General features: G+C 39.9%; 1 protein-coding gene across 2 annotated transcripts in view; it reads right to left on the minus strand.

The window, feature by feature from the left end:
* raver2 (ribonucleoprotein, PTB-binding 2) overlaps positions 1 to 27909 on the minus strand; it is a 102632-nt gene that overhangs the window by 32159 nt on the left and 42564 nt on the right. For both annotated transcript variants that reach the window (XM_075485805.1, XM_075485804.1), the window contains exons 3-5: positions 23862 to 24169; positions 21597 to 21761; positions 3650 to 3841 (exon numbers count right to left, since the gene is read on the minus strand). In XM_075485805.1, the coding sequence (XP_075341920.1) occupies positions 3650 to 3841; positions 21597 to 21761; positions 23862 to 24169 (665 nt within the window). The remainder of the gene's footprint in view (positions 1 to 3649; positions 3842 to 21596; positions 21762 to 23861; positions 24170 to 27909) is intronic.

A 27909-nucleotide genomic window follows, 5' to 3' on the forward strand; every position in this document is an offset into this window, starting at 1 on the left:
CAGGCCTAACCACAACCAGGAGAAGTGTCTCAGGGCTCTCCTGGGCTTCTGATATTGTACGGTTGTCATGGTAATGTCTCAGTATCTCTCCGGGTGAGATCTTAAGAGGTGGCTGGGGAGAGGGAGGTCAGGGAATCTCCGCTCAGACTGCTGCCCTCGCAGGATGGTACTGGGTAAGCGTCAAAAAATAAATGGATGTACATACAGAAGGGCTACAGATTTCTCCATGTCAGTCTGGAGCTCCTCACGTCTTAAGCCATCTGTCTTTTTTCACTGTTAGCTTCCTGTTAGCTCCATATTTTGGATTCATCTTAACAGTTTTATGATGGTGAAGCTTCTAAATAAAATTCCTATTACAATAGGGATTTTTAAGATGGTTCATATTAAGTACATCTGAACCCTAAAGATGAAGCTGGTAAATACCAATAGCTTTGAGTTTTATTCGAAGAAATAGTTCAGGACTACATTCAGATTCTGGAGAAAAGCGGTGAGAAAACTAGTGGTTAAGTTGGAAAAAAAGCAAAACAATGAATGGTCTGGAAACGGGTTAACTAAGTACAATAGTTAATTAATTAATGGGTAGGAGCTAATGACCACAGGGATGGCAAAGAAGCAGTCAAACCAAAGACATGAGCCGAATTCGGACAGTAGGAACCTTTGGCAGTTCCTATAACCTTTTAAGGAACGGGGCCGTTTTCTCCCGTATTCGCACATACAGGAACTCTGGACCACGGCCCTCAGTTCCTGGAACCATTTTAGCTCCTTCTCCGAGGTCGTGTCTTTTCAGGGTTCTATAGGAACACATCTGACGGAGGTGTTTGGTGGTTGGTAGCTACGCCCCATGTCATGTTGTCACGGCTGAAATGTTTACTCATACGACACGGACACAACCTGCGCGTGTTTAATAAGTTAAACTGACACGTCGTCTCCTTTGTCTGCGGCGCTCTGCTCTCCTTTCTTACTTCATGAAACGAAGAAGTATGGCCTGCGCTCGACCCTTCGTCTCCTGACTCTCTCTGTGTGCTCTTCCAGCCTTGATGTTAGATGCCTGATGTGATCGTCCATGATTAATATTACCATCATGCAGACCATGAACACGGTGGCCTCCCCGCTCTCCATATTAGCTTCTTTGTGGTGTTTTTTCTTCTCTCCTTACTTTTCGTGGGTTTTGTTTTGTTGTTGAATGTGGCGCTAAAGTAACATGCCACTGTCGCAGACGGCTACGCCGCATCAGTCCCGACCTGGTCCCGACCTGGTCATGTGCGAATGCAGACTGAAACAGTTCCGTTGGGGAAGGACAGTTATCAGAACGAAATTCGAGGAGGACCGTTCTTAGAACGGCGTTCTTATGCTGCATGTACACCAAGGGCGACCTACGCTACCTGGTAGCGGAGGTAGCTGGAGATGCTTCGCTTGAGAATTCGCTTTGGTAGCTTTGTTCGCTCGTGACGTCACATTTAGAATGTTCAATTTTTAAGGCCCCGCGGCTGTGCAGCACCCCCGCGAAAAAGAACAAAGGAGGAAAGAGAGGGCAGTGACACGAATAAACGTGTTGTTATTTACAATTTATTATACAAGATATACATCACATTACAAATGACGTAAAACTACATTAGGTACACCTGAGAAGAGCAGGAATAGCAGAAGCAGCTGTGAAAAATAAAATAAATTCTAAATAAAATCCGAAATAAAACTTACTTGCAGTGAGAAAGATATGCGTGGGGTTACTACACTATTGTATTGAAGCACTCGACACGGCAATTACAACAGTCTCAGGATTAAACGACAATTGTTTAAAGGACGTAGGAACTAGGAACCAAAGTTTACACGTCTGTTTCCGCGAACCCCGCGGATTGTCGGACCCCTACAATCTGTGGATTGTCATTGGTTTTCGCCAAACTACGTCATAGCTCATTACCATAATATTAGCTTGAGTTTAATCGCTGGAATTCGCTCTGGTCGCTCAGTTCGCTCACCCCCCATAGAGAAATAATGATTTCTGGTGCTCAGTTAGCGTAGGTCGCTCTTGGTGTACACAAGGCATTAGAACGGCTCTGTCCGAATGCAGCTATGCAGTTCGTTAAAGGAGAAGGAGCAGTCCAAAATCCCAGCAGAGATGTGCAAAAAGCTTGGCATCAATTATAGGAATTGTTTTCAATTTGACAGCATATAAAGGTTTCACTATTGATTACTGACAAAGGGTATGGAGAACTGCAGAGGCATACATTTAGGACAAATGTAAAAATAAAGGATTGGTTATTTATATTAGTTACATTTGAAATATAACAGCTTACTCTAAGTTTTCACTTATTTATTTCTATTTCAGCAGGGAAACCTTAAGTCAAATCAAACTTCATAAATTGATCAAATTTAGCAACAAATCAGGTACAGCTCTGTCATTGCAACCGATTTAATGCAAGTATTTAAATCTTGGGAGACCTCCACAGTATATGTATATTATATACATCTATAAAATAGACATATGTATGAATGTATGTATGTATGTATGTATGTATGCATGTATGTATGTATGAGAGCGTTAGTGCATTGTAAACTGTGACTTTGGTTTATTTCAGGCAATGGGACATAGTGGAGCAGCCCAATCAGTCTACAGAACAATAATTATCATGTCAGTGCCTCTCTGCTACCACAGCACTGTGTAGGAGGGACGTCACAGCTACAAAGATTATCTCAGCCAGAGGGTGTTCATGCATGTGCTCCATGTCAAACAACCAGCATATATCTCAACACTGAAAGCACAATAACCACCTGGCACTGACTTTACAATTTGCCTTGGATGGAGTCCGTCGTTTCCATAGAGAGGACAATGTTTTGGTGATGCAGCATATGGTTTTGCAGATATGAGGAAATGATTATATGCCGTCTTTTTTAGATTTACAGGGCTCTCTTAGTTTTTCCTTTATTTTAAAAGTAGGATTCACGAATTTACTTTGACTTTTTATTGAGTAAAAAGTTAGAGCCAGAAACCAGAATATACTGCACATATTCTGCTGTGATGTTTTATGTTTGATTTCAGTTAGATGATGATCAAAGTTAAAGTCCTTTTAGAGCAAATTTAGAGATTTGTGTAGACCATCGTTTTTAAATCATTCTTGCTATGTTGGCCAGTAATCATGACTCAATGAAGCTTTAAAGCGTTACTTAAATTGGCCCTGCGGCCAACACTTCCAGTGTGACTCAGCACTGGAGTCCATAAACTAACTGGGAATCTAGTAATACATCCAACATGTAGTTAATCAGCTTTGTAGCCTTAGTCCCACAATTGCATCATTTCTAACTGGCAGAACAACTTAGGCTTCTCACATTTTTTTTTTGAGAGGGATGAGAGTAAGTTGATTTTGTTTCTTTAAAGAGACAAGTTTTAACTAGAAAAAAAAAAGACAAGATTGTATGATTTGTAATATTAACAGGAACGTGTCTATATACAGCAATACTGCATGTGCTATTTAAAACTAATTCACTGCTGGTGACAAGACAAAAAGAGTTCCCACTTAGAACACTAATATTCGCTATGGTAAAAGATTTAGGGACTTAGTTGGATTTACAGTTTGTACTTGGTGTTGGTGGTCAGGAGAAATCCTGTGACAGTACTGCTGAGGTTTTGTTATGTTTTGTGTGATATACTCACCATGCCCTGGGCAGCAATGAGCGCAGCCAAGGTGCTTCTCCCTGAGGTACCCGGAGTGCAGAGTGACAGACGGACCTCCTGTCCTCCCACCAGCGTTCGGTCCATCTCTATCAGCACAGCCTCAGCCTGCTCTGCGCTCTCATATTCCACCACACCGAAGCCTCGCACTGGGCTGCCCTCGTCCTGAGCAAGCTGTAAGACAGAAAATGATGATAACTGACTTTTATGATGATTGACAGAACCTATAGATCACTGAAAATTAGTGCTGGTTGACCATACTCTGAACTCCTTATATACTGGATACACATGATGTATTGAGGCCTCAGAGAATAAAAAAAATCCCTTCCACAGCAGCTCTTCCCCTAAGAAAAGGTTAATTAAACCTCAGTCTTTTCACAGATTCATTTTTAATATCTAAATATTTTAGAAATATCTAAAACTACTTGACAGACTTAGTATGCAATATGGGACAGCATTGTAAAATCTCACATCAGCCATACCAACAGGTTTCCCACCCCCTCTGAACTGTGGAGACTCTTAAGGGTTACTACTTTATTCTCAATGTTAGAGACTGGATTTTTCTCCCCTCTCATACTGGACAGAATTCAGCACCCTCCAAACATGAGCTGATAAGCAGGTGTATGTACTGTAAATTATATGAATGAACTTAAGTGTGTAACTTGAGTTGTCCATTTATCAAAAAGGGGGCCATTGAAACGGCAATGCCATCAGTACTATCTGTTGTTGTTAGCAGGGAAGAAACTAGAACAATGGCCTAGCATTCCCATACTTTTGAATAATTTAGACTGTCAGCAGATTTCAACTGCCCCTTTTTCCTCTCAGACTTTAAAATAATGTCAAAGGAATGAAAAAGAAAAAGAAAAAAAAAAAGGCCAGCCAGTGTGTGTATTCTCTGTCCAGTTGCAAAAGCAAACATACTCATATAAAACATTGATTGCAGGTTTTTAACCCATTCCTATTCCGATAAAATTGTCCTAAACAGAGCTGTTCTGGAACTAGAAGGTGTAAATGCTTGATTTGAATCTCTTTTGAAAGCTAACACTCAGAACCACTGTTAATTTTTGCTGGGACTGAGTTTATCTATTTATCTATTTTGTATACGTGGCTGAAAAGAGGCATGCAATTTCTTGCAACACAGATTGTCATTGGCTATTGCAGCATCTGAACACAACATGAAAGCTCCCCCTACTTTAAACTGAGGCATCAGTCAAAAGCTAGTGAGGTTGACTATATTTTGAAATCATCAAATCAACACTGTTTATATGCTAGCCTGGGCTTACAAGAGAGAATAAGTGAAAAAAAAGGCACACGTGTCTAATATTCTCTGAGAATATATTGAAGTAACTTCTCAGGGCACATTTAAAAAAAGGCAAAATACTTTGAGTCACCAAAAATAAAAATCTTAGCTCTCCAGTGGTATGTTGCATAATGCAAACACTTACTACACACAACACTTAGGTACAAAGCAAAGTTGTGTAGAAAGACACCCGAGGCCACTTTCATTGGTTTATCTTTGAATAAATCACCAAGGCAAGCAACCAAGGTCAGACTTGCTTTTATATCTGCACCATGTTATTAGCATCATCTAGAAAATAGTAATATCTGGAAGGGTGTCATAAGTTTGAATTAAATGGACAATACGCAATATTCTCCAGAACAAGGCATCTGTACAACCCAAGTTACCATGGCAATGCACTCTATGTTGAAGTGAATCACTGCCATATCAGCAACATGTCAGTCAAATTCCAAAATATTTAGTCTTTTGAGAAATATACACTTTATACACTGCCAGTGTGCTGTAAAGGATAAATTAGAAAATTAAAAGATGGAAAAGATATTTAATCCTGGCCTCCTTTACTGCTCCAGAGAAAAAACACAACACATACAACCCACTACAAGTGTATTTATCTGTGTAAAACCAAAATAGAAAAAAATATAATGTCCTGCTACTGACCTGTCTACATTCAGTGTTATGTCTCCCCTTTTCCAGATTATAGTTAATGAAACAAAGTTATCACATCCGTATGACCACTGATCAATTAATGGATCTTTCTAGGCCAGACTGTGCTACTGACCAGTAACATCACTTTTAAAAAAGAAAAAGAAGAAGATGTGTTTGGCAAGAAGGTTCAGTCACTTTCAGCAGCTAAATAATGCAGGCAGGTTAATGGCTTAAAGCTAATGGAAGACGTTGGGTAATAACAATGCCTAAGAGCTAATGGCCTGTGGTTCAAACACACCACTTAAAAATGGCTAGAGAGGGTAAAACTTTGAAAGAAATTAACAAGAGGAAGATTCAAATGGACGTGTTAATTATTTGAGACCACTGGAAATGTGGTTTCCTTTTTGTTTTATACAGCTCAGAGTAAGGTTTGCACAATAGGTTGTTTTACAGTAAAGTAATTTTCATTCAGTGTGAACATACAAAATTAGTTTATGACATTGCAAATTAGTTTGGATGCCAAATGTGTGCCAATATCCAGCTTATAACAGTATGAAGCGGAACAATCATTCTACACACACTGGTAGTTAGGTTTCAGTCTAACAGCAGACATCTTGTGTCCAGAATTTCAAATAAAAAAAAATAAAAATAAAAAAACAACTTAGATGTATTGATATATTCTGAGTAATGGAGAAAAGGGATAAAGCGATTTGTAAGTATTAATGAAGTAAAACCATATCAGAGACAGGCTATGATGTGTGTAATTACACATCTGAAAGGCACCAACAGATCATGTTTATGAAATGTTGCTCAAATGTTTTAAATTATAGTCAAGATCAAACACCCCTCAAACGGACAAAAAAAAAAATGCCCATCTGTGTCTGTTTTATGTTCTTTTGCATGCCATAGTTCTTCTGAAATGTGGCTGCTGTGTCTGAAGTGACAAATTACATTAAAAATCCCACCACAACAGTGGTTACAATGGATTTCCAGCCAAAATACTTCTAGCCTTTGAGCCAGAGGAAAAAAAAGTGAAGCTATATTTGTGTGCACTGTCATTCTGCCCAAAAGGTCCAATATGTAAGCGTGAGTCATGAATGTTTTCAAAATATCTACAATCAACGTATACTTTGCAATGACTAAATGTGCCTTGAACGTTCCCTGGCCTGTGCTGCAAAATAGCAATCATATAGCACATCGTGTATCATGGAGTCTGATACTTTGCCATGATGTGCTACTTAGTTAAAAGCCTAGAAATAAATTACACACTGAAAGCAAAAACCGTCTTAGAAGCACTTATACCTTGTCTACCATTTTATCCAGCTCTTCAGTGGGAAACCCAAGGCATTCCCAAGCCAGCCCAGATTCAGCGAGTCCTGGGTCTACTCAGACGCCTCCTCCCTGTGGTACATTTCCCCTGGGTGGTGTCCTGATGGCATTCTGACCAAATGATCCGAATCATCCCAACTGGCCCCTTCTGGGTGACGAAGCACTTAACATTATCCCTAAGGGTGAAGAGGAAGCTAATTTCCACCACATGTATTTGTAAAGTAATTTTTTCAGTCACCACCCACAGCTCATGACTATAGGTAAGAGCTGGAACATAGATTGACTGGTAAATTAACTGCTTCACTTTATTTCAGCTCAGCTCTTTTCACCATGTCAGACCGGCATAACATCCACCTCACTGCAGACACTGCCCCAATCCTCCTTGTCCAACTTATGGTTCATTCTATTCTCATTCATAAACAAGACTTCAAGATAATTAAACTCCTCCACTTGAGACAGCAACTCTCTCCCAAGTACTGCAAGTTTTTGCTCTATGAAACAAACAGCATCACATCATCTGCATAAAGCAAAGACGCAATCCCAAGCTGATCGTGGAAAGATCTTTATTTTGGTGCACGCCATCTGCAACTCATCTGCATTTGTATTTTACTTTACAGGGTGTCCTCAGTGGTGCATTCACTGTTTGACACCTTACTGTTCCAATCTAGAAGTACATCACAAAGCTCCACAACTGCAGAAAATTTAAACGGTATAAAACCTTATGATACAGAATAACATTAAAGACGATATGACAATCCACTCACAAAGGATTGAATATTTATATACGCTCTTAGAAACTAAATACAGTATTGATATTAATATCAATACCTCCTGCAAATAAAGAGCATCTTGTCTTTGAGTCACAATTTTTATCTTTGGGAGTCACTTTTCTCATTCTGCATAGTTACACTGGGACAACCAATATTTTCCAATTGAAAAAAAAAATGTTTATCTAACAGCTTTTTCCTCAAATGGTAGGCTTTGTATACCAAACAAGCAAAAGTCAAAAGACATTCAGTTTAGTATTATTCCAGAAGACAAATAAATATTCAAGTAAATATTCATAATTTCAAACGTGTAATATTAAATCTTAAGCATTTGTGTCTTGAATCAGAATTGTTGCAAATACATTTTCTGCTGCCTGGTTTCAGCATTAAAGTTAGCTGTGTGAGTCAACCAATGACATGAATATTAGCAGCACATGCAACAAGATCATATAAATATCTGAGTTTTGCGTCTGTACGTGTAAAAATGAACAGATCACGAATCAGAGAAACAAATGCATTTGTACTTTTTATGAACACCCATTAGCGACAGCACTCAATCGAGTGGCCCTCCACTTTCTCCCTCCTCTTATTTGTCTGCTGTTCCCTCTGGTCTGGGCAGAGGAAGGATGGATGAACAGATAAATGGATAGATGGAGAGAAAAATGCATGTATATGTGGAGTGAGTCAATAGGCTATTATCAGCATATATCAAGCAAACTGCATGGAAATAATCTGAACCACTCTACCACTTGAGGGATGGATGGATGGATGGATGGATGGATGGAGAGGGGGTTTGAAGAGGAAAGATAATGAAAATGGCAGTGGAGGAGAAAGAATAGGAGAGGAAAGAGTAGAGAGGGAGGAAACCATCAGTGGTGGATTGACTGACGAGTGAAGAGAATGAGAAAAAGAGGCTGATGATATGAGCCAGAAAAGTAGTATGGAAGACAAATTAAAACTTGCTCATCTTTATTTTTGTGTGCATGAAACAACTAAGTCTAGAGCACAAGTTTCTGTGAAAATGACATTGAAATCATTAACAAGTACGAGTTAGTTATGATCAGAATACTGAGTAAGCCACTCTCAACTCTAATTTTCCTCCAACCGTACTCACGCCATTTATTGAGATCTGCAAAATTATGGAAATTTTAGGTAATGCATGTGTGGGACTGTATCTGAGCCTTGAAAATGCCAGCTTCCATTTGGTTTTCTCTTTAGTTCCCTGTATGCATTTTCATAAAACATACAAATCAATCATTTTAGCAGTTTTTATGCTTTCGGCTGTAACTAGGCAAAACAAATTAACTGCTGCAGACACCCAGCATGTACAAATCTAAAGATATGATTTATTGGTAGGGCTGGGTAATATGGTAAAAATATTATCTTGATACTATTTTATATATTGATCCATCTCCACAAAGTTTGTTGATGCTGTCAATCCTACCAACAATGAACGCAATATAAAAAAAATATAGTTAAACTTTCTAACAGAGTTTATTAACCAAAGTTAAGTGACACCATGTAAACACTCGACTGTACAAACATACTTAGAAACAACACAAGTTGTTCTCCCCTTGTAATCAATTAAAAACTATGAATGTAAAACCAAAATGTGTAATTGTCATCACAAATTCCAAATAAAAGTCTGGATCACAAGACTCTTGTCCATTTGAATCATGTATTTTGCCACTATGAAACTACTGTTGTGGTCTCTTTGCTTAGTGTTGAATGCTCTTGATACAACCAGCCACAACCACGGCTTTTCTTTTTGAAGCTTGCACTGCAAGAACTGGTGCATAAAGTCGCATTTTCATGCTTACTACATAGTTTCTAGAATGATATCTTTTCAGGTGAGTAAACAAATTAGTCACATTTTCCATTCTGACGTTCACCAACCAAAAACAATGTTTGCATGGCTATCAATCTGTTTTCCATCATTTTTACTGAATCCAAACCACCTCAATATCACTGATATAGTGGGGCCTTTTTTGTCCACTACTTCGACAGTCTGGATGATAACGCGAGTTCAGTTTAATTTCTTATCTCGATTTAGTTGCTCTCTACAGCTACACTCATTCTTGCCTATGTTTTCGCTTAGTTTCCTTCCTCAGTCCCCTGGTAGGTCATTGTATTTTTGTTTCCCCTTTTAGGTTTCTTAGTCTGGAGAGTTCATACAGTTGGCTTTGTACCTAGATTGATTGAAAACATTGTATGCTGATCACCAAGGTCGACGTACATTTAATCCCAATCTAATTAATCGCCCAGGCCAATTTGATGGTTGCAGTGTAGAGCAGATGACAAAGGCAGAGCTGTTAAAATCTAAAGTGTTGGATCCAGAATGCAACAATCACTATTTAAAAGCAAACAGCTACCAGTGAAAGTAAAAAAAAAAAGAAAGAAAAACAGGGTTTTTGAGATGCCCTTTGATTACTTTTTTTCTTCATTGCCAAGTATGGCCGTGACTATGCAGATTTTCTTTTTCCTTTTATCCTCTTTGTTCTTATTATTTGCTAAAGACTTGTGTGTGTCTTTAACAAAGTAAAAAATGTGAAAACTGAAAAGAGTAATTAACTGCATAAATTTGGCCCCTCATCTTTCATCCTCCAAGTTATTCTTTATGTACATCAAAAATCGATTGGTGCAAAAGAATATTTTCCCTTGCAATATGCAATTATGCTACATCTGTCTAATTAAAAGAAAAGCTTGTCAGGCTCTGGCCAACAGGTAGTTATAGTGGAATAACAGATTAAAACAAAGAAAACTAAAACAGCCCAGAATGGCCAAAATGATTGTTAAATGCCCATTTCTCGGGATCAACAGTTTTTTTTTTTATTTGATTATTATCATCTTAAGATGACAATGGTAATCTTTCTCTGTAGTTCTCTGCAACCTTTTTGGAGGGTAAAAAAAAAAAAAAAGGAAAAAAGGGTGAAAAAAGGCAGTTGGTCGAGAAGATTAAAACCAGCTCACATAGATTATTCAAAGGACTAAACAGTAGGACAATAGACAAACTGCTGGGAATTGTTTTTCTGCTGCAGTGCAAAACACTGGGGTCCCATTTTAAATTTAAAGCAGCTTTTGTCTGGCAATTAACTACTTACACCTTAACATGGTAGTTTTCGATCACATTCATTTTAACGTCCGTTCAACATTCATCACAGGCTTGGCATGCATATATATCCCAAAATGCAATATTAGTATAAAATGTAATTTCAGCAAGTCTAGACTAGGCTTAGAGAGAAGATCATGTCCACATCAGCTTAAGGTTTATTGAATAAATAATGTTAGATGGTTTTCTGATTTCATCCATCCGTTGTCTTCAGCTTATCTGAGATTGGGTTGTGGAAACAACAGGTTCAGGAGAGAAACCCAGACACCCCTCTCCCCAGCATCACTTTCCAGCCCATCCTGGGGGATCCCAAGGCGTTCCCGGGCCGTTCCCAGGCCAGAAGGGATACATACATAATCACTCCAGGAGACAACCAGGGGTATCCTAATCGGATGCCTGAACTAACACCTTAACTAACTCCTTTCGATGTCGCCAAGCTCCTCACCTTATTTCTAAGGCTGAACCCAGCCACCCTCCAAAGGAAACCCATCTCAGCCGATTGTATCTGCCACCTCATTCTTTTGGTGACGACCCAGGTCTCGTGATCATAGGTGAGGGTTGAAGCAAAGATCGACCAGTAAATTGAAGACTTCGCCTTCCAGCTCAGCTCCCTCTTTACCACAATGGAGGTGCACTTATGCACCACCTTATGCTCGAAAATGGTGTTCATAATGGACAATCAACGTCTAGCTCAGAAGTCCAAAAACAATACACTGCTTGGGGTCAGATCAGTGACCAGTCACGCATCTCCAGGTCACTCCATCATCGCTCCCATAGGCATTGAAGTTCCCCAGAAGAACAATGGAATCCACAGGTGGCACCCCCTCCAGGACCCCATTTAGAGACTCCAAGAAGATATTCTGATATTTGAAGCGCATGAGTTGATTATTTTGCTTTCTTCAGAGAGCAAGGATCATTTTACTGAGATAAGAAGTCAATTTATGTCATTATCTTCAGATTAGACAAACAAACCTGTTATCGCAAGACAATTTGCTTTGTTTTCTAGTGTGAATGGAAAAGTAATGGATAATTACAGAGACTCCAGAGGAAAAAAAACAGATCAAGCTGTATATAAGCCGATAACACCGTCTTACATCTGAGCTCCAAACTCTTTTTCTCACTGCTTCAGCCAGTAGTGGCTCAAAGAAATGCTGAAATAATGACCCGAATGAACATGTTATGGCAACAACAAACAAAAAACTTTTTAACCATGTTGACTTTTTAACATCTGCTGCCATGCCAGCCGATGTTACTCACTGACTGGAATCATCTTAACATCGGCAAATTGTTCAGTAACAGAAAGGAGCAAATAAAAGGGAAGTGTGCACTGCACTTAATTTTTTCAGCAGGCTAACACAGAGGCATGTAAAAGGTAAGATGCAAGGAGAAATCAACAAGCTGCTATTCTTTGATGTCAAAGCTCAGAAACAAAATTGAAAAACTAAAGATACATCTTCTTAAAATTTGTAATGTATGAGAGTGTGTGTGCCTGCAGTGCAGAAAACCAAAGATGCTAACCTAGCAATCAGTGTGTGTGACAGCTTTTGAACTTGAGTCATGGTCCCCTGGCAGGAGATGTTGGCTGAGTCACTGGCAGGGCTAAGACTCAGAGGAGCACCTGTCAGTTTGTGTGTGCGTGTGTGTGTATGTGTAGAGTGGAAGAGAGTTTAAATGGCCACGTCAGTAGCCTGAACTGAATGATGAGGTCGCAACAGCCCTGCCACAGCTGCCTGTTGAGAAATGTATGTGACCTGTCACACTGACAAGTTTAAGCGTACAGATCTGCATGAAGACAGCATCACAACAGAGGGCAGACGGTCAGTATGTGTACAAGACCGTGAGAAAGGTGCAGAGTAGATCAAAGTGTGACTCAATAAATAGGATTAAGTAAAAGTGGTGGTGGTCAGGTACTTTTCAGTTTTTCCTTCTTTGAAAAAACTTCACTAAGGGGGTCAATAACGGTGTCAAGAATCTTGTACTTGAAAAGACTTTAATTAGCGCTAAAACACTGGGTGTCAATTACTGCGAGGAACATGTCTCCGAGTAAAATGCATCACATTTTGAAATGAGCTTTTCTCCGGTATAGTAAATAAAGAAACTGCTTATGTTTCATGACAGCAGCATAAAACTCGTAGTTTTTGTTTCCTTCTTAAACCCCCTTTAGTGCACTGTCTTTGGACTTTCTCCTGTAAACAAGTGAGAGTTATGTTTACATTGAAAACTCCGTGTTGAGCCTTAAGGTCCCCATAATATAATGAGTAAATTTCCTCGTAAAAAAGTAGCTAGGCTCATTTTGTTAAGCATTTTAAAGTCAGCATTGCACAGATCACATGACAAAATAGGCATTTTTTACTTTTTTATCATATTTGAACAACATTTGATTCCCTCCAAAACAATACCAACAGATTAAAGTGTGCAACTCCACAGGTAAAATGTACCTTTTCAACAAATCAAAAATATCAATAGAAGCAATATTCTTGGAGAAATAAAGAATATACACCTTTTTCATTAGATGCTGGTATTGTTCTATTTAATAGAGATAACTTCTTGGAAGTGTTTTGTTAAATTGTTCACCAGATTCTGACTTCGTAAAACTATTTCACCGGGGCGGTCGGTGGCGTAGTGGGTTAAGCAGCCACCCCATGTACAGAGGCTACAGTCCTCGCTGCAGCTGGCCCCGGTTCCACTCCCGCACCGAGTGGCCCTGTGCTGCGTGTCTTTCCCCTCTCCCTGCCCCCTGCTTCCTGTCTCTCTCCAACTGTCCTCTCATTAAAAGGCATAAAAAGCCCCAAAAAATACTTAAAAAAAAAAAAACTATTTCACCACTTTTTCTAAAAAATTATTTTTACTTGCGTAATGTTTGAGGCCTTTGTTACATGTACGGCTTGTTTCAAAATCCTCCATAGAATTGAATGGGCTTTGACTCCAGTAAAATACTACTGGCTCGGTTATTCCACATCCCTCAATCTTATGAGACATCCATTAGTGGATTTTGGAACTGATGATTAATTTGATCGATTAATTTGTGCGCACGTCTGTGAAACACGGAAGCTGAGAAAGGTAAGAGCGCTGTTTTTGAAATCTCAAAATGTATAATGTCTGTGCTAGCTAACGGTATGGTTAGCCCCTGGGTTGAATTGTATTGCTACTGACACCACGGCCAATTCGGTAAAAAGTATTTTGATACACGTTAAGAGCCTCAGGTAAGGTTAAAAGCTTGCCCGATAGAGCCCGCTTTCATGGAAATCAACGCAATTGGAAAACTTTGCGCAGCGGGCATGAAAATTTCTCGCGTTTTTCCCTTTGGCAAACTTCCCTGGGTCTCCAACAGATGGGATATGTTTGTAAAATAGCCGGAATTCTCCTTTAACTGTTCTCATCAATCCCATTTCTCTTGCTTGTATTTTTCAGCACTCCTTTAAACTATTTTCTCTTAAACTCTGTACAGTATTGGTAGCTCAGGCTTAATCTTATGTTTAGTCACAGCTATGATAAACTACAGTTAGACAAAATCCTCGAAACAGAGATTTTAAAAGCTCCACAATCATCAATCAATAGATCTCATTGTATGAAACACTGTGCACACACCTTGTTGCGTATTACAGCCTGATATCCTTTACTGTGCATCACTGTGTTGTGAGAGTTTGATTAAAAATTAATTAACAAAAATAAAGTTTGGATTTCTTTGTAGTGACGCTGTAGTGAAACATAAATAAGCAAGGTTAGAAAGGGGTTGTGTGCTCTGAGAGTGCTGCATGTCATTTTCACTAAGTTATGACATGTATAACTAGTTGAGCCACATCAGGTTAACTGTCTCTGTTTAGTCTGCTATACATTTCCCCTGAGGCCCGTAAAAGGCGAGTTATTCTCCTCTTTAACCCATCTCCCTCCGTGCTCTATTTTTGTCATCCATCCGTGTGTTTGTCTCCAAACCATCAACATGTCCATCCTTTTACACACACATTGATATATGAATGATGACATTTGATCTTTTTTACCTCCTAATTGTGTGGAAATATTTGTTTTAACTTGCTCTCAGCCATCATTAGTATATTCATGGTATGGATATAATCTAACCATCTTCTCAATTTGACTGACATCCCACATCTCTTTATCATGTCACTTCAATTCTCTTCATTCTCCATCTCTCTATTAGGTCCAGCAACTGTCAATCATCCCCTATCACTCCATCTTCTCTATAATAGATCTGGCATTTTTAGCTCTGTCCTCACCTTTTTCCAATTCCTCCCTTTGTCTCCCATCCTGCTGCCCTTTCCTAAAATATGGTTGACATTTTTTACCTTCTCCTCCCTCCATCTCAGCTGGTTGACTCAAGCTGAAGTGCAGTTTGGAGGACTCTTTCGTGGGTGGCAGAATTATAGCGCAGTGCAAGGCCACAGGTTAAGTGCACTCCGAACAAAGGAAACACGTCAAGAGGGCTGAGTTCCACCAATGAGCACGGAGGAGGAAAAGTGTTTATGTAAGGCTAACTGGAGCTGAAGACAGTATGACATTCATTAATGATCTAAAACAAATGACTATGCAACGACAAAAAGAAGCACATGCTTGTTATCCACAGCAGTGATTGAAGAGTCTCGGAGTAATGCAACTTGTAGAAAAGCTGATCTGCTTTTTAAATTGATAATGAACATAAACTATTATGTTTAAATAAATTAAAGAATTGTCATCTGCATAAAGGAAGACTAAGGAGGGGTGAAGTGTTCAGGTTTGTACATCATCACATTACAATCACAAGTGTGATAGCTTAAGTGGCACATTATACAAATAAAATAAATAACTAATAATGATGCTGAAGTTTTTCATTCAGACATCAATGACAGCACTGGGCATGTTGTCAACTTTTTCCCCCTTACCATTCAAGATAAACACAAGAAACTTGTGCTAAAGAAAAAATGGACCAGGATCGGTGAATAATTCCCTATAATCTCTATATAGACCAGTGAGCAGTGCTGACCATCATGTCATTGGGGTCATCACATAGTGTTTCGTCTAGTTGGGCCCACGGCACCTCCAGGAGGCTAAACAGAGTCACTCCCCTAATGCCAGCTATCACTGCTCCTCACACCACTACAACCATCTTTTTTTCCACAACCACAAGCTACCCCCAACCTCTCACCAAATGCACACCAGTCGTGGCAGGGTGGGGATTCAAACCCTGGTTCGGGTAGGGGGTAATGAAAGTATAGAGGGTGCCAGAGGTGGAGGCAGGACAAGACACACTAGCAGATTCAGCAGACAAACTCACCGAAACAGTCCTACAATCACTAAAAATGCCAGCAAAAACAAAGCCATACAGGCCAACTTCCTTAAAATGCCACTTGGTTTCAAAAGGCTCACATGGGCCACACCCTCCACTTAAATATATCCTAGATTTCTTCCTTGCTTCTTCCAAGAGTCTGTTTACCCTAAGTGCTCCCCCTGCTGGGTCCCCAGCTACTATTGCTTCTTCTAATCCAAATCCACTGACTGGACTTTACTGCCTCATCTGACACTTCCTTCACTATTTTCCTCACACTCTGTCCACTTACATCCAGCTCCCTCAACAATGAGACAACAGACTGCAACAAATCCTCTACATCCTACTTCCACTGGACATATTCTAACTTTCCATCCTCGCTTCTGCCCCCAACTCCACATACCTAAGCTTTTTCCTGTTAGAGTCTTCTGCTACTAATTACTCCCAAGGAACAGACTCTTTTTCTACTCCTAGACCACAAGACTATATCAGGTCTTAGATTTGTAGAGGCCATTTCCTGGGGAACAACAAACTTATCTCCTAAATCTACCTGCATCTCCCAATCACAAGCATCCTCTTAGCTGCCGTGCCTCCTTATCGTCTTATTAACTTTCTCCCCCTCTTGAACAAACTGAATTGCCACTCTCTTCACCTTAGACCCTCCTAAGTTTACCTGCCTTCGTTTATCTTCAATACCTGCAGCTAAGCTTCTTAATACTTGAATATGTCGCCACGTATACCGGCCTTGTGACAGACTAACCTTACAACCTGACAAAATATGCCTTAGAGTTGCAGTAACTGAACATAACGGGTCTCCATTTACCCAGAGTTTTTAGGTTCTGGGGAGTTGGCAATACATCATATGTTGCCTCTATCAAAAATCTAATACTCCTTTCCTCCATACTCCACAGCTCTTTCCAACTAAGCATTTTCTTCTCTACACCTTCCCCGCTTAGCCACTGCCTTTGCACCCCTTAACATTTCCTCCTGTCTACGAACCTGCTCAACAACAACCTTTCTCTTCTCCTTGGGACCTGCTCTACTCCACACTGGAGTATCAATCTCTGTATGTCTAAGAGTTGCTTCTGCCTCCTGAGCTGCCTTTCTTGGATTACATTTCCTCCCCTTAGTAAAGTGGTTCCAAACCCAACCAACTACCACATCTTTACTCCCAGCTAACAGGAGCTCTGTCCTAACATTAGTAGATTTGAACTCCACTACTAGACTATATACTGGGAGCTGGAGTATGCCTTTCCCATACAGTGCCACAGTACTTAAGCATCTAGGAACACTTTCCATTTTTTCTGCAACAGATAATGGAATCTCATACACAGTGAGTGGCCACATCAACCGAGGAAACAATCCAAACTGCAGACACCACAGCTTAAATTTTCTTGGAAGCCCTGATTTATCTATTCTATCCAGTCCCTCAGCAGCATCTCTCTGAAACTGCACTACTTGCTCTCCATCATTCATATCTGCCTGGTACCGCCTACCCAAACTCTTTACTGCCTTTTCCCTAATTATTGGAATTTTTTCTTCATCTAACAAACTTTTTATCACTTAATTCCCCTCTACTTATTGAGATACTTCTAGACTTAGTAGGTTTGATTTTCATACCAGCCTCTCAAGTATTCCCTTCATACACCAACGTCATATTATCCATGTAGGCCCTAATTGGTGTAAGGCGCATGTCATCCGGACGTCTCTCTCCACCTACAACCAACTTGGAAGTTGTGTTATTGAACTGTGGTTTCTACCTGCCGCTGGACTTCATCGGACTTACTCGATTGACTTCTTAAAAAGTAGTGATCGATTCGGCCACACTGCCCTTACTTTACCACACAACTCTTTCTTCCCTGATGCATTTTAAGGCCTCTAACTGACGTTACTTTCTGCCAACCACAAGGACAAACATGGAGCTTATTTCCCTCTATCCTACCACTTTTATTTTCTCCAGCTACACTATTTGCTCTGAGAATTATTCTGCCCAGTTCTAGCCCAAGAGAATAGGTCCGTGCCGCTATCCACTGAGTCACATCTCCACCTCATAGTCATGATCGTTTCAGTGTCAGTTCCCATGTAGTCTGCCTGTGAGTCATCTTCCGCCCCTGCTCTTGCTGACCCTAGGGGTATTCACCTTAATTTACTTGTCGCTTATGCTGGTTGTAACAAAGCTGCTAGGCCTTGCTACTGCTACCACGGATTGCTATCCCATGGCAGCACCTATGGGGTCTTTGCCTCCTGTCAGCTGTCTCTCCAATCTGTCACATGGTCTTTCCCTTTTTGTCAGCTGCCCTATTTACAGCAGTCACTAGCTAGGCTAGATTTGGATTCAAAGTAAACACAAGAAACTTTTGCAAAAGAAGAAATGGACCATACCATTTAGTTAAATTTCACTAAATTGCTTAAGTGTGCGCTAATTAGCACATTAACAACTTTATAATGTAATTTAATGTTTGTTTACCTAAGTTAAAAACAGCTGTACAGTGACTTTAGCCATGTCTACATGCGCAAATATTTCTGAGTGGGAAAGTTAAGCATGGTAGAATGTTGTGGACTACTTTTTTTTTCACCGCAGACCACGACGTTACTGTGCAAAACAAGGTTAGCACCACGCATGTGCAAGCAGCTGAATTACACTGCTGCTGCCTCTCTGTCACTGACGGAGCAGAGGGGAAGTGTCACACCTTCATAATGTCAATAATTCTAGAAAGCCTGCTTCAAAGCTGGCATCAAGCTGCAGTAGCAAAAAGTAAAAAATAAAAAACTTATTTTTATCCCAAAGAGAAATTATATTGTTGCAGCATTTTTTAAACAATCTTTATAAGCTTTAATTATGCACCGTTATTACTGCTGGAGGGATTGACCTCCCGTATCTCGCTCTGTGATACAGCGTAGCTGCAGAAGCCTTATACTGATCACACGTCATTGGTTCAACACTAAACTATTTAGGCTCATTAACCATTATATCGCTTGTATTTTGCATTTTTTAAATATTTTTCTGAAAAACCTTTTTTGAGAGATTTTTCTGTGTGGGTTTGGAAGTTGATTGTGCGGCTTGAGTTGATTGTCCTTGCATTTTGACACTTGACGCGGTATCGCAGTGCTTGTTAACAACAGATTGTGCAAGCCTGAACTTGTCACTTTGAACGAGAGGAACAGTACGTAGGACACTGGACTGCTTGTGGAGTCATAAGCTCAGTTGTTGCCAGGTTACAAACACAACATCCCAACACATTCATGATGATTTTTGAAGATTTCAACCAAGTCTCCTTCTCTGCTATACACTTCCAACTTTCCACCAGAGAAAACAAAAAGTTGGCTTTATTCTATATAAATGTGATGGATACATACAGCTCCTCTGCATGCCCTCCATAAGGAAAATCAGACCGCAATCTGGTTCTCCTCGACTTCAACTATACGTTCATTGTTCAGCTACAACGTCACACCTCCTTTGCCTCCATCTGCAGCCTATGTGTCTCCAACAATCAGGCGACGAAGCAGCTGAAGAAAGTGAACCAGAATAAGGCTGAAGGTCCAGATGGTGTCAGGCCTTGGGTCCTAAACACCTGTGTGGAACTGCTTAGTGGGATGCTATAGCACCTTTTCAACCTTTGCTTAAGTCCGGAGAAGGTTTCAGTACTGTGAATGACATCCTGCCTTGTTCTTGTACCTAAATTATCTCATCTATCTGCCCTCAGTGACAACAGCCTAGTTGCCCTAACATCTCACTTTCTCTCAAGAAAGTCCTGAGAAAGACTGTTATTGGCTCACCTCAGTGACAAGTGAACACCTCGTCACAACCCACTACAGTTTGCTTATCATCCTGCCATTGGTGTTAAAGATGCCATCATCTATGATTATGATTATGAGTTTTAGGAGTACCAGGAGAAAGCCAGACACTACCTTCCATCTTAGGTGAAGATGTGGAAGGGGTTGACGAATACAATATGCAATAGCAGCATCAGAGCCAGAGACTCAAAGAAATTTAAACTGATAAAGAAGGCTGGCTTTGTTCTAGGGACTGCTTTGGAGCCCCTGGACCTGATTGTAAAACGAAGATTACTGCACAAGATAATAAACAATGAACAACAGTGCTCATTCTCTAAATAACAGTGTTGAAACAGTGGAGGTTGTTCAGTAAGAGGCTTCTTCTGCAACACTGTATCACAGAACGATACAGAAGGTCATTCCTGATGTTTAAGAAAAAAACACAGCAGGCGTACTAAACACGGTCTGACTGAGTTTGCTATAAATGCTAACAGAAAAAAGAGCCTTTGATAGGTGGGAAAAATAAAGCAAAATGCAGGTGGTGGTGGAATGGCTCGATTCTGAAATCATTCAAGTTGCATTTGCTTTAGCTTTGCAAGCTGCTTTTTGACAGAGATCCACTCTCAAACATAATGTATCACTTCCTGTCAGAGTGAAATAACAAAAGTAAAAAAGTATGTGGATATTTTTTGTATACTAAATGTTTTCTTCTATTACAACATGTAAAAAGGTAGCACTGTCACAAACAGGCAGCTTGTTTGAATGGTTGTTTTTAGCCTTCATGTCCTTATATGTATTTCTTCTGAATCGTGTTCAGAGGGTTTCATACTCCTTGTGGAATAAGTATCCAAGCGCACTAAAAGAAAGTAACACACACACACACACACACACGCACACACACACACACACAAGAACACAATGTACTGTACATTAAAAAAAAATAAAAAATTCAGTGAACTATAGGTCAAAGCCTGCTGGCTCTGCAACAGCGAGGCAAACATGAGCTAAACACCCACAAAGTATCATGGGACCAGGATGATGTGAGTGTATTGATTTTTACGTAGGAGTGGGGGAGAGGGGTGGAGCTAAAACTGGAAAGTCAATAGATGACAGATACCCATTGAGTGAACTTTAAATGGGCATGTGGGGGAAGAGTGGATGGAGGGGGGGTTAGGGAAAAAAAGTTAAAAAAAATTACAAAAACGGGATTGAAAGGTGGTGCCACAGCAGCCACACCGTACCATGGAAACACCAGCTTAGTGACGCTGCCCGGCGGGCCAACAGGGATGCTGACCACTGAAGTTTATATCCGCACTTCTCACCTGGTGGTGTTCGATGGAAATGTGTGTGTAGAAAAGCAGGAGAACATTTCAAAGAGAGCTTTCCGTATATCATTGAGACGGCGCTGATGCAGAAGCAGTGTTTGTTTAACATGATCAATGAAAAACATTTTCTTTACTTATCTTCCAGTAGATTATGAGGCTCTGAAAAGAGCAGAATTTAGATGCATTTACATGAAAACTTGCCACAAACATGTTCAGTAAAACGGGACCTCTTGGAAATATCTTGTAGAGTTGATATCCCGCTTATATCAGATGTAAAAGTAAAGGTAGTGTCTTGATAGGTAGTGTTTTGTTTGAATAGATGCTGAATGTTCTGGCAGTGTGTGCTCTCAACATACTAAAAAATTCTAAGATTAAACTTTCTGTGTAATACAGTTAGAAAGAAATATAGGTGTGGAATCTTACTTGGCAGAAGACAGGTTTGTAGGTTTCAGAGAAGAGCTGGTTTAGTTCTTCAGAGTCACACAGGTCCAGTGGTAGTCGGTCCACACACAGACACTTTGAGTGCAGGTTCTCCTCCTGGCTCAACTGGTTGACATCCATCCATTGAACCATCAGAGAGCGATCCGCCTGCAACATTCAGAGTTGTGACACTGAATCAGATTAACAACATCACAAGCGCGATCTAAAATCTGCACTAGATACAATATATGTGAATATAGATGAACTTGCTGTCAGTGCTAATTAAAAAGCTTGTCAACCCTTGAGCTGCACATCCATGTGCAGTGTGACTCACGACCCAAGCAATCACAAAGTCAGAAGGTTTAGCATAGAGGAAACTCATTTTTTGTGCACTAAAATGAGGAGGAGGAGATGTTGCTTTCAGCATTTCTGCTCATACATAATTTTGGAGTTCACACAGCAATTTCATGTTTATTAGTCAGACGAATTAAACCAAATTTCAAGTGGCAGAGCCCAGATTAGTGCTGATTATCAGTCCTCTTCTGTTTCCAGTATTTATCAAACATGACTAATGACTAAATCTTTAGTCAAGTTTTATGTCTGAAGTACTTAGTTATCCAACAAAAAACTTAAATGTATCACTATTCTTTTTGTTGACTTTTATGTTTCAGTAAAATCAGGCAAGCAGCTCACAATTTTGTTTAGATTTATGACGCTTTACTTAAAACTATATAAATGTGCAGCTTACTCTGAGTCATTCTCCAGTACAATTACATTCTCTGTTACATCTATCTAAAGCAAAAAATATTTCTAACATTTTGAGAGTATTTTGGGTTTCTGTATAAGAAGATGCTTTATGGCAAAAGTAACTGAAAAGCATCCTTTCCATCAATCAAAAAAATGATTTAACCCATTGACGCCGGATGTTGCGTAGCGCAACATTGTGCCTAACGCCGGTTGTTGCGTTGCGCAACATGGTCCCTAACGCCGGTTGTTGCGTAGCGCAACATTGTTCATTTATCATTATTTTCAAGGCGCATGTAATGCACAATGATTGGTATTTGTTTGGAGAGGATGAGGACGAGGACGAGGAATTTTTTGGCTTTCAAGTAGACTGGCAGTCCGCTGGATTTCGCCCCCGACGTCAACAAAAGTTTACTCGTACACCGGGGCTGAAGGTGCCAATATCTGAAGATGCAAGTCCTTTAGATGTGTTCTCGCATATTTTCACTGATGAAGTTTGGGATATGTTGGTGACACAGAAAAACTTATATGCGGATCAGGCGCGCGGCCACACACCACCCAACTCGAAGTGGAGCCCCGTGTCAAAGCAGGAGATGAAATCTTTCATCGGTATCTGCCTAACTTTTGGAATAATCAAACTACTAACTCGCCGGGATTACTGGAGGCAGAGCAAGTGGCTGTATCAGACAAATGTCGCCCGAGTGATGGCACGAGATCGTTTTGACATGATCTGGAGGTAATTATTTATTCTTGCGCTTCATTCTGACGACTTCTCATTCTTATTTGAGTGGCGTTGCCCTTATGTAAAAAAAAAAAGAGAGAGCCCGGTGCGAATTACTGCAGTATAACTATGATGTTTTAGAAGTCGTGTCACTGAAGTATACAGTATAACTGCACAATGCAAGATATATTGCAGTTTCTTTTTATCATTCATTATTATTGCTGATATTATAATTTTGCAATGACGTCTCTATCATGGCCAGAAATGTAGCTGAAGTGGTGCCTACATTTACTACTAATACTAATAATAATAATGATGATAATAATAGTAATGATGATTAGTTATAGTATAGTAATAGTAGTATAATAAATAGCAGCATTGGGTATTATCCTGAATCATGTGTGTGTCTGTGTGTGTGTTTGTGTGTGTATTGACTCATCTTTTTCATTTTTTTTTAATGAAAATGTGTTGGTGTTAATGCTGAATGAACATGACGGAATAAAAGCAGAGAATTTAACCTTTAAAATGCAACTTATTTCATGTCTTTATGTGTTTCAGAGGCTGAGACTATTGAATTGTTCTTAAGTGTTTTCAATTAATTGTTTTTAGTTAAAAAAAACCTCAGGCATTGGGGACCTTTTCTAAAAACTGGCTTAGGCATTGAGCAGCTTTTTTTGCAGGTGCTTTAGGCGCCAATGGGTTAATAAAGCCAGATCTCTTTTTAGATTTTTTTCCCCCTTTTCTTCCCGTTTCATTGAAAACTACATGTGTAGTAGCAGATTTTAACATTTGTTCTACTGTACCAGTGGCCGACCCAGCAGCTCAGAGCGTGCCCGTGAAGCAGAGTCCTTCTTCATGTATTCGACAAACCCATATCCTTTGGAGTGGCCGCTCAGCTCACTGTACACCAGAAAGGAGCGCTCGATGTTTCCGTACGAGCGCACCAGCTCCTCAAACTGCTGTGCGGTGAAGGTGTGGGGCAGGTTGGTGAGGCAGAGCAGGGAATCGGTGGGCTGCAGGGTGACGTTGATCAAGCGTCCTCGAACAGTGCTGTGGTGGAGGGAGCGGATGGCATCCTGAGCCTGGTTCCCGTTCAGCAAAGTCACAAAGGCTGGAGGTGGGGACATTATGGAGACAGCGGCACGTGGAAAAGACAGGCAAAGACCGGAACACACGCACGCACACACAGACACAAAAAAAAGAGATGCACAGTCATAAGTGGACAGAGAGAAAAAAACACAAACATACATTTAAATTACACATCCAAAAACAAGCAGAAAGCAACATGAACAATGCAGGATGGACACACGCTCAAAGAATGTGAAAAGCAAAGGAAGTCAATGACAGGCCAAATGTGGCAAAAAGGAAAAAAAAAAAAAAAAAAATCAGACACACATTCATAAAAACAGACGGACAGATACACAGAGAGAAAGACAACACATTAGCTGGAAAGCTAGTAGGGAGCCAGTATATGGGGGGAGGGGGGGTCCACTGTGACACACAGATAAACACCTGATTGCATTTAAAAACAATTAGATAAATGGGAAACCCAATAACACTAACAAATAGAACAAAACAAAAAGCATCTAAAAACAATTAGCATTTACTGGCATTTTAATTGTAACATCTTAAAATCCCAGATTGTAACATTTAGGGTGAATTATGTTCTCATTAGAATGGGCCCCTCTAATCTAAGGGCGTTTCATTACCTTACCTCAACACTAGCAGTTTAAATACAAACAAATAAAAATATCATACCCAAAAGATAAGTTCATGTAAAGTTTGAAGCTGTTTGGACTTTACCTCCCCAGATTGTTTACCCATCAGTATTACTCAGGACTACTAATTAAGGATGTTTAAATTAAACATAACCATATATTTAGTTGTTGTACATCATCATATCACACAAACTGAAATGTGATGTTTCACCATAACTAAAAAGAGGTAGCAGAAGCCATCTCTAGTATTTTTTTTTTTTATAAACAGTACAAGCTTCCATATACTGATAAAGATTCTAAAGCATCCTTTTTCTGATTTTCCTTCATAATTCTGGGAGGTGAAAAGTAGAAGCCTGATAATGTAAAAGTTATGGTAGTTGAGAATGCCGTCCATTACTGGTGACAAAATAGAGAATCCACATCCAACAGAGTTGGTGTTAAAATGTGGTGGTTTCCAAATAGCTGCAATCCAAGAAACTTCAGCCTCATTACATGTAAGAGCACCACTTATAGTACCATAATGTGGTAGTATATTTATACAGGGAACCAAGGGCAAACCTGGACATAGAGATAAATTTGTATTTCTATTTTTTTTAAATAGTCTTAATACATTTAATCATCCTGCAAGGCTTAAAAATGTCTGCCACTGTCAGAGTAGTAGACAGAGTGTACATGTTACCTTATAACTAATGACCCCATATTGGACACAGGACGAGCTGTTTCCATAATAGTCATAACAGTCGCTTCAGGTTTAGTCTCCAAGGGGGGGAGCAGCCCCACTATTGGTCCCTGGTGCAATTGTAAGCTTACGTTTATATAAAGCAGAAATGGAAATTTAAATGCTTTCACATCCAAAGTAGTCAACATACTTTTTAAGTTTTTCCAGACTTGGCCCTAAATAACAGGTCAATCACAGCTTTCGCTCCTCAATCTGCATAAATACACCGAGCAGTGCACAAGTTTTAGCCACTTCAGGCTTCAATCTTGTTCTGCATCATGCAGCGCCATCATGGAAGCGCCTGGCTTGTTTCAAACCGCTTCTGGAGCATGACAGTAACCTGGAACGCACAGCCAGAGCAATACAAAGAAGAATCCTGAAATGGATGCTCCAGCCCTTACATGGCCCTGATCTCAACATCATGGAGTTGGTGTGCTATTACATGAAGAAAGTTGAACGCTGTAGTACAATGCTCACAAATTGTAGAAGATAATGCAGAAAAAGCACACAAAGTGATCTACCAAAGAAGCAATAAAGAAGATTAAAATGAGTGTTTCGGAAAGGCCAAGTCACGGCCTGGGCTATATCCAAGAAAGAGGTTGCTGAAGGACCTGAAACAAACAGTTCATTAGAGGTAACCCAAACATCTCAAGAGTTGGTTTTAAATTCGGCCAATCAACTGCTTGTATCAGACTTAAACACAGCAAGTTGTTTTGAAATATCTGAATATTGCCTTAATGTTGGCAGTTTTATGTGTATTCACTTTCCACTAATGTCAAAGGACATCAATCCAAAAAACAAAGTATTCAACAACAAAACATGCAAAGTAGAACGGAGAACAGGAGGCAGCAAAATAAAAGAAAAAAAAGAAAAAACACATCTGTGATGCAGGATGTCCTCCATGACGTGCTCACAGCCACATCTTTTACCACACATCAAAGCTACAGCAGGTTTCCATATACAAGCCTGTCCCCAAATAAATGACCTGCACTTAGAATTCAGACAACGTGTCCACGTTCTCTGGGTAAAAAACACAAATACTGCAAAGCCACAGAGTAAACGGCTCCTCTCTGTGTGCAGTTCAGGTACGCATTAAAAGTCACGGATGGAAAATATTACCCCAAAAAATGTCCAATTGACCAATAACTCTGAGACATCTGCTCCACAGGCATCACTGTGTTTTCACTGTGAACATCATGTAGGCAAATCTGCTGCAAGCTCAGGGTCATTCTCACAGAAATATATCCGTCTTTGTGTTTTCATTCACCAGCCTGCCTGTATTCATCTTCCTCCCGCCAACTGCATACATACATCTATCATATACCATATATATATATATATATATATATATATATATATACACATCTATTGATCTTTGCATTTACTTTGTGTGGTTGCTCTTCCTACCTCCTCCAGTATGACTACTGTTTTTTCTGACATCTATTGTCCGTCTGTATTTCGGTCTGTCATGCTATTTCTTCCCCAACTTCCCTATATCCATGTGCTTGTGTCCATTTTCATATACTGTCTCTACCCAAATCAATTTCTCAAAACCCATCTTATACACTTGTATACACATGAGAGCCTAATTTAGTTTTAACCCGCTAAGCACGCTACCTAACATCAGGCATTACGAGGAGATGGAGAGAATATGGTTTGGGTTTTGTAGTAAATCTCTTTCCATTTCTTCTAATGACAGTGCAGTCTGACAAGCAGAGGCTGGTGTCAAATCCTGCTCAATACTTCCTCCTGCAGTGAAGGGGAGAACTCTGAGACTCTTAAATAGCTAACAAAATAATTTTATAATTCACAGCCTGGCAATCACTGAGTGGGCTACCAAGGGAACTTTGACAAAATAAAGGGAGAAAAATATGGAAGAAGAAGAAAAAAATAAAAAAAATCATGAAAGCTCAACGTCTTAATTATGGGTCTCCTCTGAACACGTTGATTGTTCCCAATGTTCCCATGAAGACCGTGTAGGGGCAGAGGAAAAGAAAATAAATCTTCCACTGAAATTACCTCGCAGGCGGCAATTCTGCTGCCACCTTCCCCCACTGAAGGAGCTAATTAAAAACAGGGGAGTTATGAGTGACACAGCGGACCCCGAAACTCAAGGGGACGGTTCTCATGCTGCGCGCAAGGCGGTCCTGCCGTTTCATCCCCGCCCTGAGGCCAAGATGAAAGTCTCAAATGGAGTTTGAAGTCTCAATGGTAAACAATTTTGTGGTCTGATAGGGAAAAGTCCTAGTATCATTTCAGAGGGACAAAGTCCAGATGAAATGGGAAGAAGTTGCTCCATAAGAACGATGTAAAATGGCTTCAGAATGACAAAAAGCTTTTGATTAAATATTGATATATAGTGGAAAATGTAAACAAAAAGCCACCTTAAGCAGTTAAAGGTTTTTTAGATGAAGA

The sequence above is a fragment of the Odontesthes bonariensis genome, chromosome 15, assembly GCF_027942865.1.
Source record: "Odontesthes bonariensis isolate fOdoBon6 chromosome 15, fOdoBon6.hap1, whole genome shotgun sequence".
In the NCBI taxonomy this organism is placed as follows: Eukaryota; Metazoa; Chordata; class Actinopteri; order Atheriniformes; family Atherinopsidae; genus Odontesthes; species Odontesthes bonariensis.